The 18,507-nt window shown below is 38.7% G+C and overlaps 1 protein-coding gene across 1 annotated transcript in view; it reads left to right on the top strand.

The window, feature by feature from the left end:
• atf6 (activating transcription factor 6) overlaps positions 1 to 17,573 on the top strand; it is a 40,399-nt gene extending 22,826 nt beyond the window's left edge. Inside the window, exons 11-16 of the mRNA XM_061825893.1 lie at positions 502 to 597; positions 721 to 823; positions 1,614 to 1,684; positions 2,615 to 2,726; positions 6,642 to 6,726; positions 16,317 to 17,573. Of these exons, the coding sequence (XP_061681877.1) occupies positions 502 to 597; positions 721 to 823; positions 1,614 to 1,684; positions 2,615 to 2,726; positions 6,642 to 6,726; positions 16,317 to 16,513 (664 nt within the window). The 3' untranslated portion in view covers positions 16,514 to 17,573. The remainder of the gene's footprint in view (positions 1 to 501; positions 598 to 720; positions 824 to 1,613; positions 1,685 to 2,614; positions 2,727 to 6,641; positions 6,727 to 16,316) is intronic.
• Positions 17,574 to 18,507: the final 934 nt, after the last annotated feature.

Below are 18,507 nucleotides of genomic sequence, written 5' to 3'. Positions count from 1 at the left end.
AAAAAAGCGCTTGTAGTCCGTGTGTGTGTGCATGTATGCGTGTATACACTCTCAACTACAGTTTCACAAATTGGCATTGAAATACTTACGTGAAACAAATAAAATATTTATTGGTCCTCAGTGTATATTGAGTGGCAGAAGCCCTGCGTCTTGACACACGGCGAAATTCAAATTTGATCAACCTATTTAAAAACAAAAATAAACTCAATAAAGCCACTGTTTTGCCCATATTAAAGCAAATGTGATTTGTCTTTGGCGTTCCTTTCACCCGTGACTTTCCGTCTGCCTGCTTGTCATGGGTGTTTGACTGCAGGCGCAAGCCAGGCGGCCACGTTGGCAGTACCTTTGCACAGAAAGCACATTCTTAACGAGAAGAACATTTTTAACAGATCATTAAAACAAATGTGGAATTCTCACATGCACATTTCCAAGCCTTTCAACAAGTTTTCAACTCTCATCAATGTTCTCTTGGCGTCCTGTCATCTGATTGTGGTGTTGCAGTGCTGAGGACAAGGCCCTGATGGTGGTGAAGGAGCTTAACTTCCTCAGGCCACCTCCCCCCTGCCTGCCGCCTGTTAATAGGACCAAATGTATTAAGTGAGTATTAAAATCCTTCATTCATAACATACTATTTGGACCATAAATGGATCAAACTCTCACTCAGATTTCGATTCATAGAAGAATATGCTTTTGAAATTGTGTGTTGACTTTGCCCGACAGGCTGGTGCATGAGTTGAGGGGGTGGGTCCACCGTCATGACGTGCAGCTGACCAAATCCAGGCGCATGAGTAACAGCCACCTCAGACCCTCCAGGAACTTTCTGGCAAGTCCCATCAGCTCAAACTGGAAAGCATTTTGTCGTGTTAACCTCTTAAAAACTATTTTGGAGTAAAATCTGGTGAGCAGTTTCATTATCAAGGGCTTTGTTTGGAAAAACAAAGCGGCTCTTTTCACCACTGAGTCACTTCCCCACACACATTACCCGTTTTCATCCTCTCATTCCTCATTTTTGAGATGGATTTAATCCGGCAACCATGAGGAAGTAAATACAACACTCAGGAGGGGAGCTGTGGAATTAGTGCCTTATCCCCCACCTCCTTCCCGGGTCCCTTTTTTTTTCCATCAATCTTTTTTCGTCCATTAGGCTAGATCTAAAGCACGTTTTGTCATAGTTATTTTCAATTAGTTATGACTGTGTTGTATTTAACGTCTTACCGGAATTTAAGTACAAATACAGGTACGTAGTTGCGATAGTGCCTTAAGATACGAGTGACACAACTTACAAGTTATTTAAGATGGGAGCTGTCATTCAGACGATCTTTTTTTGCATTTCCTGGCATTTTGTGTGTGTGTGTAGAGAGGGGGGGGATAGAGAGAGAGAGAGAGAGTGAGAGAGAGAGAGAGAGAGAGAGAGAGAGAGATCTTATCTGAGCCAAAAAAAATGGTACAACTATCTGTGTATTTTCAAAAGATGTGATTGAGGGGAAAAAACACATTTCTTGAAAAGCTCACCCAACGATTAGACTTAATCAGTAGGTTAGAATTTGTCAGCCAGTGTTATTGTTGTTAATGGGTGGTACTATGCTGAGAGCATACTCTATATTTTCCAACAGAAAACTGAGCATAAGGATGCTGAGAGCTCCCAGATTGTGACTGTTCCCTATGCCAAAAATGCCAAAGAAAAGTGAGTAATGGCCTTATATCATTTATTTTTACAAAGGTTTATTTTTATTATACTAGCAAAGGATGCATAAAAAATGCAGAAAGGATCAAATGATCTTTTATGCTCTAAGCTCCCCCTCTAGTTAATGAAGTTTAATTTCCTTTTACGTCACTACAATTTATATAGTTCAAAAGGAGTAAAGTTCCATTCGTCAGCTTAGCAAAGTACTGCCGTCGCCGTCTACATGATACCATTAGGTAAAGCAGCCGATCATATAATGCCATTTGACTTAAGTGGCGCTTTAAATGGAACCATAATAGGAAGTAAAATGTCTTCTCCTTTTTTTGGAAAGTATCCCCCCCCCCTCCCTTGCTTTTTACAGTTTAATGAAGTACAGATTGTAAAGGATGACCCCAATACTTGACTTCAGAGTTTTGGCTCTCAGAACCTTTTCTGCTGAGCTGCACTCACATCAGACAGATGGAGTCAATAGGTTTTGTTGGCCCCCTATAGTTTTTTTTTTTCTTCCCCTGCCTGGCTAGGAAATGTGAAGGACAAAAGCGAAACAGCTTTAACAGCTCCAGCGATCTAGGTTCCTGTGAGGTTTTTTTTTTTTTCTATTCATATAGTTTGCAGATTTGTCACCCACCCCCAAAAAAAACACTACTTCAGGGAGTTGAATTGATTGAGTGATCTCTTTCAGGATTGTATAATTGTATCATTTTACTTGAGGTTTAATTTTTTTACTACCAATAACCATATGAAATGCAGAGACCAATGCTAATTCATATCTAAGGAGCTAATTTGGGTAGAGAAACTCATCTACTGTGGCTTCCTCACATTTTTCAAAAACATTCTTAGGTTCATTGAACACTACATTTGCCCATAGGTAGACAGATGATTGCTGTGATTTGTTTTGCCATTTTCTGACCTCAGATTTTTGTTCTTAAGGACCCTTGGCAGCGAGCTACAGGTTTATCACAGACCCCCTCACACATACAGTGACTTCTTCGCTGAGATAAACCGGCGAGGTGACACATTCTACGTCGTGTCTTTCCGGAGGGTAAGTTTGGATCTGTAGCCTCACAAAACCAAATCTGACATTTTACACTCGTTACGTAAAAATGAGCTTTCACAGCTCGAAACTGATTGACTGCAAGATCTTTTTAAATTCAGGCTTTCCTGTAAACTGTCAAATCAGAAAATAGATCCTTATGAATTAATCATAAATTCTGTGTAATAGGTCTGTTCCCGACCATTAAAATTAGCTGCAGCGGATTAAATAATATGCACACACCCAAGGGCGTAACTGTCTCTTTCCAATCTTTTTTTCTCAGCCCATTTGCAATCATGAGGTGCATGTTTTATGCACGACTGCATGTCATTTCTCGTCTTCTCTGTCTTTGTTCATTAAGCTTCTTTAACCTCAGTTGAGACACAGGGCCTGTTTTTGATTCTGTCTTCCCTGACTTGATTGACTGGACATCACTTTCAATAAAAGGTCATTGATCGCTTTAGGTTTTTATGCTGCCCGTTTTTCCCAGAAGGATATTTTTAGAGACCCTAACATTACTGGTTTCCTTGACCTGTTATGTCCTCACTATTTATTTATATAATAGGACCTTTTAGTGTCTAGATGGTCTATATTTCTCTAACACGTCTTGTATATTTTTTTAAGCTAGCAGTCATTTTTAATGTAATAATCTAATTGTTAAATAACTCATTGCGTTGGGAACGCCCATTTCATGGCCAATATCGAGACATCATAGACCGAATTGAAGACCAAACTCCTGCAAAGCCGCTGTGGAAAAAGAAATGTGCAGTACTATAAAGTAGCAGGATTTAGTCATGTTTTATATATCGTCGCTGTCGGGCAGAATTCCCCCACCTCCAAAATGACAAGTTTTCAGGGAAAAGTCTTCTTGTTTGAGTTTCCAAAGCCCGCTTTGTTCGAGTTGGTCGTACAGTAATACCATATATTTCTAGAGAATAACAAATTTAATATACTTCAATAAATACAAAAGTATGACAGTGTCATTGATTAAAATGGTACGACCACAGCAGTCAGCCGTGGCTATCAAAGTCCACAGAATTCACACGCAGCCCACATAGTTCAAAAACCCTTGGAAGCAAATGCTTGTCACGCGCTCCACCTAAACTCTTTTTAAAGGAGTTGAAAGCATTAGTGATGCAATCACCACATTCAGCTGACAAAACGCCTTGTATAGGAGGAAATGAATTCGCAAGCACTTACCTCATGAGGCATTTCGATGAGTGGTTTTAAAAAAACAACTCTAAAAAAATCCATTACTCTCACAATTTTCACTCGTAGTTGTTTACGATGCACCTGACATCTCAGGCTGATGTGTCATTTTCCACCAAAATGTGGATGGGCCAAAATCTGGCTGAAAATCAAACATAAAAAAAAGGCAAACATTACTACAGAGTCAAGTTGGGGGGATTTCTTGCCCTCTCCCAGACATAATTTATACGTCCACGTGGCAAATGTTCACAGCATTAGAGATGTCCATTATGTGTTTTGATGAATCATAGCCCTCTCACGCTACAGAATACTTTGAGACAAAAACATACATTCAGTTACTAGTCTGTTACCGAGGAGTTCACATTAGTCGGCATGGTGACAACCGGGACAAAGATGTACTCAAGTTGAGAGATTCTTCTGGTCAAATAGTTGGTTTTCAATCAGCTTTTGTTGTTTGAACAAAGAAACTAAAGAAAAAGGTTTGAATCTTAAGGTAAAAAAAACAAACTTGAAATGATCCATCAGGTATTGGCATATTCAGTTCTGGTTCACTGCATTCAGACTGACATATTTAAATTTCCCAATGAGACAGATTAAAAACACATTTTTCTCTTGCATTTTAGAGTACTTCCACCTTACAGTGATATTTCTTGCACTAAAAGCTGTTTTAATTGTACTTTTTCAAATGTTTTTATTTATATATTTGAGTGCTTTTAATCATGTAAAGCACATTGAGTTGCCATGTATGAAATGCACTACACAAAAAAAAATTTGCTTTGCTTTGTATGATGTGATTACAAGACTAGCTAAGGTTCCATATCGAATTTGGCTTTTGAAGGTGATCATTATTAATTTTTACTTTTGTTCTGTACATAGTTAATTAGTTAATTCCTTTTTCCCTTCCCTAGTAGTTTCGGCTTATTGTTCATGTTGTTTTGACCCGGTCCTATGGAACCTCAAATCACAATAAGCCATTGTCAGATAAACATTCACCTGCGGCTTTCGTTTGCGTGTGAATTGAGCTGAGGTTATGGAAAATGTACCTCTCAGCAAAGCCAGCAAATTTAAAGTACTCCTTGTGTTATGGCACCTGTAGCTATATGGAAGAATTTATTGGGGTGACGTGGTGGAAACACTCTCTCTGGAGTCTTATCCATAATGTTTCAAGGAAAATGTACCTGTTGTCGTGGAGCTCTTGTGTCAGTAGCTCAAAGTCCCTTGATGATTCGCAGTAATGTACACAATGTTTTCTCACACGGTAAAGAATCACGTCATTTTGGGGCATTTAATACTCCCATGGGTGGCGTTCAGTTTATTCTTAGTGTTTTGCATTTTATATATAGTAGTAATAGTAGTATATATGTCAGACTATGAACTGCTAACTACATATTTGTGCAACACCACTGATTACTTCTTAATGTTCAGCTATTTGGGTAATATAAAAACATTCTTGATTAGATTTGATTGTCAGTGCATTGAGCAGATTGTATTTGTGTGTAATCATTAGGGGATTTTTTAAAAATAAATGATACGCTTACTATTAAACAGTAACACCCTAAAGGTCTTCCAAACTGAAATTCAATGTCAAGTTGTTGTTGGCACATCTCGCAAATCTTAAAATGTCATAAAAAATTGAAGCATATCTTGCGTGACCTGAGCTCCGTGAGCATCGACAGCAGTGGTTCTGAAACCTTTAGCACCAAATACCACCTAAAAAAAAAAAAAAAAGTACTACCATCATGATAAACATTAATATACAGTATCTTAGTAGGCCCAAATATTTATCAAAATAAAACAAAACTGCTGACCGGTTTTGTTCCTAAAATGTATATTTAATAAACTGCTCTAACAGTATGTCCAGTTTGTGCCTAAGCATTGGACTTGAATTTAGGGAAAAAAAAAAATTTTAATCTAAAATGAGAAATGTCCAGTCAAAGAGTAAATACCGATTATTTATTTATTAATTCATATCTTTATTTATTTGTTTATTTATTCATTTATTTATTTTTTTAAACACCCTGCAAGTAAAGCAAGAATATTTTTTGAATGTTATTTAAAGCATTGGATGTACAGCTAAAGGTTTTATTCCAGCCAACGTTTGACTTGTGCGAAGTACGGTTTTGAAATTAAATGTAATTGGCTTGTGTTTGTGTGAGGCTATACTAAATTGTACTAAAAGCCAAGCTTATTTATGAGTGAAAGATGATTCTGAATGAATCACAATTTTCGTGTTTGATGTGGATTTCATATTCTGGTCTTCATAGTTGGGCTTGTTGACAAGCAGAAGTGCTTTTGGCGCATAATATATAAATAACTGCATCACTCAATCCTCGTATCCTGTAGTAATCCTCACACTGATCTCATAGTTGCGCGGGTGTTTGCACAAATGCATTTACATTCAGCTGCAGGAAATATTGAACCAGATGCTCTCAGATAAAAATTCTGACTTCCCATCTCAGAGTACTATTATTTGCAATGTCATAAGTGACTCACGTCACCATTTTTTGCCTCTTGGGAATGAAGAACACACAAGTGCTTGACAGAGACGAGTTTGATTATAGGTTCTAGTGTGGAAATTGGACTCAGTTTGTGACAGTTCTAAGAAATGAACACTATTGACCACAAAGACCTTTTCAGCACCCTCAAATGAAAAGCCTCTTATTTATAAATGTACCAGTTGAATACTTTCCATAACCTTCTCGTGTTGGTTCTCAGGATCATCTCCTACTTCCTGCCACCAACCACAATAAAGGAAGTCGCCCCAAGATGTCTGTGGTGTTGCCTGCCATGAACATAAACGGTAAGGATTCGTCACAATACTTGTAGAAATGGATCAATCACCACTTTTCACATTCAAGATGACCTGGGAGTTCATGAGCACTACACATGAATACATTACTTGTACTTTTTAAGACTTACAGTGAAAAACATCCATGACCCGAACATAAAACTTTTATCATGAATGTTTTCTGTTGCAATGTAATATTGTTAAATTTTTACCAAAATTATCTTGTCCTCACTGCCCTTTGTCACATCCCTGAGCCTGTATTTCTCTCTGCTGCATTTAGCAGAGCTGCAACGTGGCTCTACAGACACTGTCCAAACCACATACAGGCACAAAGATTTAAAAAAAAAAAAAAAAGCTTTTTCAGTGTTGTGATTTCCTTTTGGCAGTGGCTTTGCAAATGTTGTACTTCAAATAATTTAACAGATGCCAGGCCTGACATGTTTATATAATAATGATAGTACTAAAAGAAATTTAAAACACATGAAAATTTTTTTTTTGAAGAAACCAAAAATCAAAACTGTAGGCAGCTTCCATGTGCCCAATCCTCCCTGCTATTGTTTAAAGATTGCCTTGTATGTATTCATGAGACGTTTCCCAATAGACCACAAAAAAATTGACATAACTTGAAGAATTTGACATTTTAAAGGAAGGAATTTCATCTTGGGGGCGTTTTCCACTTCACAGCACCTAATCGGCTTAACATGAATTCACTTTTGAAGTTTTGGTAACTTTGAAAAAAAGCAGCTGAGGAAAAAAAAAAAGACAAATATAGAATAAGGACAAATAAATACAAACAACAATTCACACTTATGGAGAATTTAGACTTCACAGGACCTAACCTGCGTGTTTTTGAAATGTAGGAGAATGTCAGAGTACCCAGAGAAATCTAATGCAAGAATTGTTACTTGGGTTTTTTGGACCATAAAGTAATAAGATTTAGAAATGAGATTTGCAGAATTAACATTCTCAGGAATACGTTACATTTTTTTGTTTGTTTTTTTGACTTTTTTTGGTCAATTTTCTTGGGTTTGGATGACAAAAACAAAATGCTAATAATGTAAGTTCACCCTGTTGTTCTGGATACTGCAGTGTTCTACTCCACAGTCCACTTTCCTGCAGCAGCCTGTTTTCTTGGCTAAAAATGACATAAATGAATACACATGGTAATGTGAACAAACTTTTGCGGTTTCTTTCGTGTTTGTTCAATGGTCTCTTTCTCTAACGGTTTATATGCCCAATGCAGAGGGGTTTTCACATTTTTCCATTGTACTATTTTGAGGTGGAAAATTGACTACTCTAAACCAAACGGAGCTAGTTGTGTGCATTGGATAGGTAGGATTAGGTTGCAAGTAATAGTGTGCGAGATCACTTATCTAATCTAGCAGAGAGGCTCTGGTCCAACTCTGGTGGATACCAGTGACTTTTCCTTAACCCTTTTGGAAAGAAACTGGTGGACAGGAGGTAAACCCCACAGTGTCGGTTACACTTAGGTCACCATTTGGCCGTCACCCTTCTTGTGAATCATTCATGTGTGCATATGTTTTATTTCTAAGTTCATAAAGTTTTTCTCCGAGATCTTTTGCATGATTTCCAATATATGTCAGTCTTGACAGAAAGAAGTCATCGTATTGCACACAATCTCCTGCCTTCCTCTTATCTCCCTCAGTGGCAGGCGGCCAATAGCATATTTGCTCTACTTTTTTTAAGCCAGCAGAAAGGAATGAATCATATTGTGTCTACTCAGCAAGGAAGACTTGCCTATTGGGAAATGAGTTGGCTCCAACACATTTTGTAAGGAGGAAGAGTCATGAAGATAAACATTGTTTTTTTGTTGGTTCTTGTCAGGGAGGTATGTTAAGATCATTGTCAGTCACATGGCGGTGAATCTTGAAATCCTAGACCTCATTTTTTACCTATTTGATTAAATGAATGCCCAAACAAAGGTACCATTCAGGATGAGATATAAATGTTTGGAGTAGCTCTCTACACAAAAGAAAAGAATCTTCCGGAATCGTCATGCAGTGTGCTTTCTCTTTCAAGTCTTTCCCCTAAAGAGCTCAAATAAGCCCACGGCGAATGTTTCACCTCTCGTTGGCGAAGATGATGACTTTGACACCAGCTTTAAGTTAACACAAATGTAAGCGCAGCAGCCGCCGCTCCAGCTGCCTCTAAGCTTGAAACCAAAACTGTGATGGGGACAGTTTTGACTGCCTTCTCTCCTCTGTGAGGAAAGTAGACTTTTGGATTTTCCCTCTTTTTTTTTTTTTTTTTTTTTTTTTTTTTTTAATTTCCGAGTGATTAAATGCAACTGGGTGAGCGACACTGTCCTCCTACTGGAGCGTGAGTATTCCGTGGTGGAAGCTAATTTTTTCCAGCTCCCTAGTGAGGAATGCTTTTTCCTTCCAGTCACGAAATGATTTTCATCTAAATGTGGACAAATTTAATGTCCAGTGATCTTTTGGTTAACAGATAAACACGATAGTCTTTGATAGGGCTACACGAGGTTTCTAGTAAAGTTACTCGCCCTTTTGTCATCGCCCCGGAGATGTATCAGACTGAGCAATGGCTCCTTACAAGGACTGTGTGTTTATTTAATGAGCTGTAGAGTTTGAAAGTAGCTCAATCAAGTGGAAGTGACATGTTTGGAGGAGAGGAATGTTTGGGCAATGACATCATTTACAGGTGGATCGACCGTGGGAGACTGCGTATTTACTCTTGAGTAAATTTGCTCTGCGGCTAACGTGCAGCAGTCACTAGGGGTTCAAGGTAATGCGCCGGATTCATATTTTCCTACTGCGCAAATGTAAACTTTGCATCCCCATTTGAGCTCTCACCAGCGTGATTGATGCTCTCTCGTTGTTCTTAACCACGTAAAACGTGCCTTTGTGTCATTTGGTCAGATACTCTGATTCAAGTTAAGTACTACTAATTCTGCCTCAACCCTTACAACTGGAAAACGCTGTGGGTTTTTTTTTTTTTTGCTCTTTTCAGGGTTAAGTTAACAAACTCCTCCATGGGAATTTACTGGATTGTCCCCAAATTTGAAACGGGTGTACTTCCAAGGGTTGTCAAACCTTTTGCCTTCCATTATTTTGGCCAATTGAACATAACTACTAGGGGAACTCTTAAATGCCATCGAAAATTTAGGAAGGTATCTACAGTCCAAAGAGAAAATTTATGAAAACATATAATTGTTTGGTAATAGTTTAAGCAGACTATCTATTCTTGTGGTTTAGACGACTACATTGACTACTACGATATGCTCAAATTTAAGAAATTGTAAATGGTATATGTACTTTTTCCTCCCACTGTATTTTTGAGGAACATAATGTTACAATAAACATTTCAATTATTTTAGGGGGGAAAAGTTGTGATCTATACAGAAAAAAAATACTTTAAAGGATAAAAACTGTACTCTTCCAGAAAGTCATATTATTCTGTAAAAGACTCAGTATTATGAGGCTCAAGTCTTTGACTTTAGTATGAAAGAAAGAATACAATGGTCCTTCTAATATTATGCGTTTTAATCCAGAAAGGATATCTTTTCTCTAAAAAAAAAAAAAAAAAACAGGGCTTTTTAAAAAAAACTGTCTTTTCTTAAAAAAAAGATTTTGGTTGGTGAAAAACACCTTATGTTCTAAAAAGAGGAGGGGATTTAATTCCTGAAAAACAAAAAAGGGACCAGTCTTCGGTGGGAGAACGCCTTATGTTCTTAAAAAAATGGACATAATTCCTCTGAAAATAGGTATTTTATTCACAACAACAAAAAAATAACAAAATGTATTCTGCAAAAAATAGCCCATATGTTTGACAAAAAAGAAACGTATTCCTAAAACACCTATTGTTCTTAAAAATATAAAATATTAATTTAGTATTGTTAGTATTAGTATTGTTTTTTTTTTCATGTCACAATCACAGCAATGCGTTCAAATTCACCCAAACCTAAGGTAGCTTTCAAATTCAAGCAGTGAATACTAAAAAGTATTTCCTGTGTTTGTGTATTAGAAGTTAGCATGTCTGTTTCACAGTTGAGGTTCAAGGTTTGAATCCCAGCTCTGTCCTTCCTATGGTGTTTTCTTGTTTTCCCCAGGTATGTATGGTTATTTGCTGGGTTCTCTGGCTTCCTCCCACATTCCAAAGACATTCACGTTCAGCATGCAGGCTAAATTGTTCGTAGATGTGAATGTGAGTGTGGATGCTTATTTGTTTGTGTGTGTCCTCCGATTGCTTGGCAACCAGTCCAGGTTTTTGTTCTGCCTCTCGTCCAAAGTCTGCTGGGAAAGGCTCCAACTCACCCGTGACCCTAATGAGGACAAGCACTAGCAAAACTGGATAGACGGAAACTATCTGAGGTTACTTTCCACATAGACCTATTTCGGCCCCAAAAATGTTTACATCTGTTGGTAAATTGGTAAAAGGAGGAGGAGGAAAGAGACAGTTTCTTTTGATTCTGAGGTGTAGTGAATTTCTAATCATTAGTCATGGAGTTTGTAACATAACAGTACGTGTATTGCATCAATTATGAGTAAAAAAAAAAATAATAATAAATTACTGCGAGCTAACACACAAGGTAGAGCAACTGCTTTGTATTTGGTCTTTCATTCACTCGCATATCAAAAGTACTAGGAAATCCCGAAAAATTTTGTCCTTTGATATGTATCTTTTATCAATTTATTTTGACCGTTTGCCATGGTGTAACGCTGCACTGCATCAGGCAAAAGTTTCTCATACAGTAATCCCTTGACTAATGTGTGGTTCAATTGTTCCGTGAACATGCTTGTAAAACAAAACACTCAAATCATAAATCATATTTCCCCAATGAAATCAATGGGGATACCAATATATTCGGAAAAACACCACTCTACATTATATAATATTACATAACATTTGAATACCATGTAGAGCATTAAACATGCAGTATAATATAAACATTTGGCATTGTTTTCTTGCCGATGGTAATGACGCCCAAGTATTGTGACATTCTCAGTCTGCATCAGTTGCTGCACAATTTGTTGTCAAATATCCTTTAGAGTTCAGCGGTATCGATGCTATGCGTGAGCCTGCCTGTTATTCATTGTACATTAGCATTTAACCAGCAGGCATTCCTCAGGCAAAGTTCAATTGTTTTAAATACAGGACATGTAACTGTTTTGTTTCAACTGTAATCTGCAACTTGGAGTCCTGATTAATAGTTTGACCCCCCCACCCCACCCCCTCCCTTTTTTTTAAAAAAAGCAACTGCCACCATCTTGCACTCGTATCTCAAATTTTTGCTCACAATTCAAAGCAAAATTGGGCCAAGTGATGGCTCATATCTCGAAAACTCTCAAGTAGTTACCATTGTACTTGGTGTGATGAGAAAGGGAAAAATATTGCCTCTTATTTTGAATCTCAATATTAATGTATTGAACCTGTACCTAATGATGGCACTGGTTAGTAGTGTATTTGTATCCATTTCTGAGTTTGGAATGTTTGGTCCATGTCAGGTCACACGTAAATGTTCCTTTCAAAGTTGGAGCTAACGTGGCAGATAACATCCTTTGGAAATTCCATTCCTGATAACTCCGAGGCATCCTTGCCAGACCAACTTTTATCTGGCCGCAGTAGCTCACTGTGTTACTACAATGTTGTGGAACACCTCCAGATGGTATCTGTAAAGGCGAAAATGAAACCATGCAGACATGGAGGCAGATTTGGCAGCTTCACCAAAGAGCTTGTTGCTGTCTCGTGGTGGTTTCATTGTGCTCTTCAGACCGCTTGTGTAGTTTGGTGAAAGACTGAGGATTGGACAGTAAGAGGGGGAAAAAAATCAAGACCCTAAAATCAAATCTGATGCTTTAGATCTTACCCCACAAATTACAGGGTCATTATTAAAATTGATGGTCTCTTTTAAAGAATAATTATAGGATAGTTAGTTGGGTTTGGAGTCTCAAAACAAAAACAGGAATTGGCATATGCTTGAGGTAGATTTGCTTCGTCAATGTAACTTTTTTTGCATTTTGCTGGCACCCATTTTGTGACAGATTAATTTCCCATTCATTTTCTGACATCAGTTGTAGTGCAAGTGTGTAGAACGACACCCTTGTAAAAAGTTAGGATTGGTTTAATAGATTTGATCCATCCTCTTTGTGGAGTCTTCAGAATCCAAGATAGTCAATTGGCAATACATGCATTATCAATGTTTTTTTTTCTTTTTTTTTTTTTACATCTTGCTATCATGACATAAAGATAAACATACTATGTCACTAACTTTTTGAGTCTTGATATGATGTTCTTTGAGCCAAAAACACTGCACAACTGGACAAACGTATCGTTTCTGATATCCGGTTTCAACAAATCACCGACTGAGGAGTTAACCAGGGTCACGTTACTCACAGCTCCTATCTCATTGGACATTTCGTTAGGAACGGCTTGCTTAATCTTAATATCAAATGCAAGTTGCAATAAAATACAATAAAAAGTCTGCCAAGTTTAAATGTAGGGGGGGGGCTTTGGTGTGTGTGTGTGTGTGGGGGGGGTCCTTTACAGTAAACCATTGTTTTTCACGGGGCATATGTTCCAGACTCCCACCCACATTAGGTGAAAATCCACAATATACTGAGGATATAAAATTATTTTATGTAGTGCAAACAGATGTGAACGTTTTAAAATATCCTCTATAAACTCAGTGTAAACTGTCCACTTGGCAAAACTGAGACTGACCATCTTTGTTAGTCATATTTTCTAATAGGTACATCATACAGAAGACATACCTAATGTTGTGGCCATTGACCACGTATTATAGTATGCATGTGTGATAGCTTCATTTGTGGATTTGCGTATGACAGAAATGTGGTCTTGGCTAAGGTCTGTGCTTTCCTAAGCACATTTTCAGTGGCTGGTGGATTAAAATTCCAAAAGCACCAGTACTGCTTGCCCAAGCAGTTGACTCCTTTCTGAGCACACCCTACAAGCTGGACCAAACGGAGAGCGTTATCTTATATTTCACAGGGATGTGCAGGGTGGAGCTTACTTTTAAATAGCCAGAGCGTAACAGATCCTCAGCCTGGATCCTGTTCAAAGAGGTCTGCTAAGTGTGTTTCACTGCAGGTGCAAAGGATGAATCTCAGCAGTAGATGAGGTCATAGGCAGGACGGACATCTAATGACATGAACACCTGCAGAATCTTCCAGGTAGTAGAGGGAGCTCCCATACTGTCCCTCCAGAAAGAGAACCTTGTGAAGATCTTGCGAAGCTGACTTGGAGTCTGATGTATTCCACAGGTGGCTGGAAAAATATAGGAGCTTTTAAACAGCTTGGAGTTGTCTTGATGTATTTGAAAAGCTTCTTACTGCTTCAACAGAGACAACGGAAGATGACTTTCTTCCAGGGCTTATGTTACCTTTGTCTGTAGCAATTTTGCAAAGAAAGTCTTTTTAATTGTGTTAATCGTAGCTTTTAATCACAAAGCAAAAGATGGGTTGTTTTTTTTCATTCTACCAGTTCTGCCAATAGATTCTTTCGTCTTAAGGTAGTGAAGTGACAGCAAGTTGATGGTCACGTCGAGCTGGGTAACGTGACTACAGATGCACAGCAACGTTGACACCCGACGCCAGACTACTTTATCTTCTACGCATGCATGCGAAGTAATACCCTGCTTACCATCGGGCAGTGGAAATTTGTGTTCCTCATTCAAAAAAAAAAAAAAAAAAAAAAAGGAGAGAACCAGCTCTAAGGTTCTGGAATATCAAAAGCACAAATAAATCACATCAGTTTCAGTCTCGCTACCACAGACTCAAGATTTCTGCCAGAAAGTTGCAGGTAATACTGGCGTACAGGGATATTGTACCGTAGTGGCCTCTCCTGAATCATGTTGGTGAATTGGTCTTCACTTTTTCATCCCAGGTGGATATGTCACTAATTTGCATATGATTAAATTTAAAGAAGGTAGAAAAATAATTAAATCCTGTGCCTTACTTGGATGCCTTCTTAGCTTTGCCAATTGTGTGCTTTCATCACTGAAATGGTCAGTTGTCATCCATGGCCAATGCTGTTTCGACTTGTCAAATCAAACAAAAGCTGCCCGACGACAGCGGACTTGTCCACACACAGTGGGACAGACTGGGTAAATGCTGCTCACCGGCAGCCTTTTTTATCTCTTGTCTAATTTCTCACATTTAATGTTTTCACTTTACAAGAAAAAGTAAATGGCATCAATCCGCCAATTCTTTTGGAGCAGAATGTATATCTTCTACCACTGCTGCTATCCAAATTAGCAAAGATGGAATACTCCTGGCTGACATTAGTAGGAATCTAAAGATTCCCGACAGAAAATGAATTTTACAAGCCTGTCTGCTTTTATAGGAGAGTTGTGTGATATGTTAGAAAACCACATGCTTGTCTCAAGTTTCAGGATTGGTCAGGTAAGTAAGTTACTGTCTTGTTCCAAACTCTCCTTTTTCCGAACCCACAGAAGCCCCGATAGCTCTGCATTTCTCTCTCTCTCTCTCCTTCTCTCTCTCTCTCTCCTTCTCTCTCTCTCTCTCTCTCTCTCTCTCTCTCTCGATTTCTAAACTGCTAGATGAATTGTAGGAGACTGTTGTTCTTTTCCTTTCGGCTTGTCCCATTACGGGTTGCCACAGCATGTCATCTTTTTTCATCTAAGGCCATCTCGTGCATCTTCCTCTCTAACACCCACTGTCCTCATGTCCTCCCTCACAACATCCATATACCTTTTCTTTGGTCTTCCTCTCGTTCTTTTGCCTAGCAGCTCCATCCTCAGCACCCTTCGACCAACATACTCACTCTCTCGCCTCAGGACATGTCCAAACCATCGAAGTCTGCTCTCTGGAACCTTGTCTCCAAAACATCCAACTTTGGCTGTCCCTCTCATGAGCTCATTTCTAACCCTATCCAACCTGCTCACTCCGAGCGAGAACCTCAACATTTTCATTTCTGCCACCTCCAGTTCTACTTCCTGTTGTCTCTTCAGTGCCACTGTCTCTAATCCGCAAATACTGCTCTGTTAATTTCCACAAATCTCAGTCAGTCATCATACCCCAAAGATTAAGATCGTCTTCTCTAAACAGCCCTGTTCCGAGCATCCCTCATCCAAAATATACCACAGGTCACGCTGCCTTCCTTTACCGTCAGGTGCACCAACTCCACTTTTCCATCTAAACACTGGAAATCTTCTTGGTTTTTGTCTTTTTGCACATCACATGGATTCAATTCCCAGTTGATGGTGTGAATGTGAGAGTGAATGGTTATTTGTCTGTAGCCTCCAGTCTACTTATTGGTAGGCAACAAAGACCCATGTCCAAATATGGGCAAGCTTGCACTGTCCGTAGTCCATACCCGCAGTGAAAATGTAGCGATTTAGATATTTTGGTCTCTCTCTCTTGTGTTTTTTTCCCGTGATTAATGGTGGTTCTGAAATGTATCCACTGTGATAAGTTGACAGGCATTTAGCGAGCCAAGTATCTGTACACAAGCAACTTAAAAGCCTTTTTTCCAGGATGTGCTCTCTTTTATTGCGGTAGTATTTGTCACTCTAAAAAGCCACTTTTCCAGGATGTGGATTTATTGAGATACCATTTGTAACTCTTCTTCTACCCTTACAGACAGCATCATTGGAGACAAGGAGTTCGAGGTGATGATGCAGATCGATTGCGAAGTGACTGACACCAGAATTCTCCACATTCGCTCGGCCACCATCCCACCAATGCTGCGGGTCAACCGCACGCAAACCTTTTATCAGCGGTCCCCGGCAGACGCCCAGGCTTCTGCTCCTCTCGGGGTGCTTGTAGGGTCTGCTTAGGGGAACCTTTGGCATAGAATATTGGTAAAAACAACAACAAAAAATGAAGCAGACTATTTCACATTAATCTTGTCACCACATTCTTTGTTGTGGCCTGAATTCCGGATAGTCGTGTAAGCGGTTGGAACTAGCTCCTTATGTGGCTGCACTGACTTCCCCATATAACCCCAGACGTCCCACGTACAGGTAATTGCTTAGCAGCGGGGGGCTGAGCAGTGAACCCTGAGTCACCCCATCACAACACAAATGCACCATAGCAGCTCTATTTTGAAGTCCACTTCTATTTTTTTCATCCTTGTCTCGATCAACTAAGATAAAGAATAATATTCCAACTTCCACATCTTTTTTACAAGGCAAAAAACAGCTGAATGGGGACTGCTACGTTGTTACTCATAAATTATGAAGAAATACTATAGGAGGTTCTACGCCGCTACAAACAGGAAGCTCAGGAAGTCATATTCTCTGAACTCTGACCACTGTGTATATCCTTTGTGTCTGTGTCTTGTTTTTTCTACTATAATAGAAACTATTGCTTTTATGTGAAAATATTTGAACAGAAACAAATGTTTAGTGTATTTATTTTGATTGTCATAACCTTTGACAAATGTGTATTTTCACTTCTGTAAATTGGATTGTGTAAAAGTGTTGTAGGGATTTCCCCCCCCCCCCCAAAAAAAAATTGCTTTTTGAGTTCAGAAGTTGTCTTTTAGGGGAAAAAATGTGCAACGGGGTGGGGGGGCTACACAGTGCACTTCAACACTTTTGAATATAAAACATGAAATTGGGCGGGGTAATGACCAAGTTTTAGTACCTTGTACGGCTGTATAGATCTCGAATGTTCAGTTCTGGTTAAAGATGTCTCATTAGCAATTGATATTAAAAATGTATTATGTTGGGGGTGGGTTCCCTAGTTCAGTACATATGTTTTGCTACTTGCTTATTTTAGCCTGTGTCAGACAAACGTTGATTCCCATGTCACTGCAAGCCAATTATACTTAATATAACATGGAAGATGTTTTGTGTGTACACCAAAATAAACACTGGATTTTCCGTTTGTGTATCTGCTGCTTTTTTATTGGTTTTGTATTTTTTTTAAGTTTTCCATATTCTGTTATTCTCTAAAGTTGAAATGACAAAATCTTTGGCTTTACTACAGTACCTCACACCAACAAATACCCACCTGTCCTTCATATCTGAACAGATTGTTGCACATGGGAGCATTTGGAAAACAACGGCATATATTGTGTATTGACTGTACAAAAAAATGTACATTTAAATTGTAAAGTCTATACAATGGAACCATCACTTTTATTTTTTTTTTTTTTGTTTAATTTTATGAAATGCGAAATCCACAAGTTATTGCTGTACAGCAGTAGCCTCAAACTGGTGGCCCACGGGCCCTTTGCAGCCCAAGAAACGGTATTTTGTGGCCCCCACCTCGATTTGAAAGTATAATGGTAGTGTGCCCCTTGAGTTTTATATGGATGGCACTTTTACAGTGTTGTGTGCAGAGCGGATGAGACGACCAGTCACGGAGGGGTAGACCTGCTATCAGGTGTGACATCGGCTGCTTGATCCAAGCAGAGAAACAATTTTCTATGAGAGAAAGTTACAGCAGTGTTGACAAGATGTTTTCCACACAAGTTGTAATCACCAGCGTCATTCTTAATCTTATTTTGTGTTAAAAAAAAAAAAAAAGACGTTTGAAAAGATCACAATTGTTTTTAATTTCTAATCTAAAGTCCACATATGTACTCGAGGCTGCGGCTCAGCATCAGCCAGACTCTGCCTCCAGTGGCCCCAAGGTAAAGTGAGTTTGAGACCCCTGCTGTAAAGTAAACAGAGTCCAGCATTATCCAAATGGTTTTTTTTTCACACAGGTTTAATATTTCAGTGTCCTGATAATCGGAATGATCGCCCATCATATTGAATAAGCCATCTGACATATATATATAGCAGTAAACTCTTTTCATATTGATATTACTTGTACTGTT

Source organism: Syngnathoides biaculeatus, chromosome 7, assembly GCF_019802595.1.
Source record: "Syngnathoides biaculeatus isolate LvHL_M chromosome 7, ASM1980259v1, whole genome shotgun sequence".
Taxonomy (NCBI): Eukaryota; Metazoa; Chordata; class Actinopteri; order Syngnathiformes; family Syngnathidae; genus Syngnathoides; species Syngnathoides biaculeatus.
Note: the sequence above shows the minus strand (reverse complement) of the source record. Positions and strands in the feature narration are given on the sequence as shown.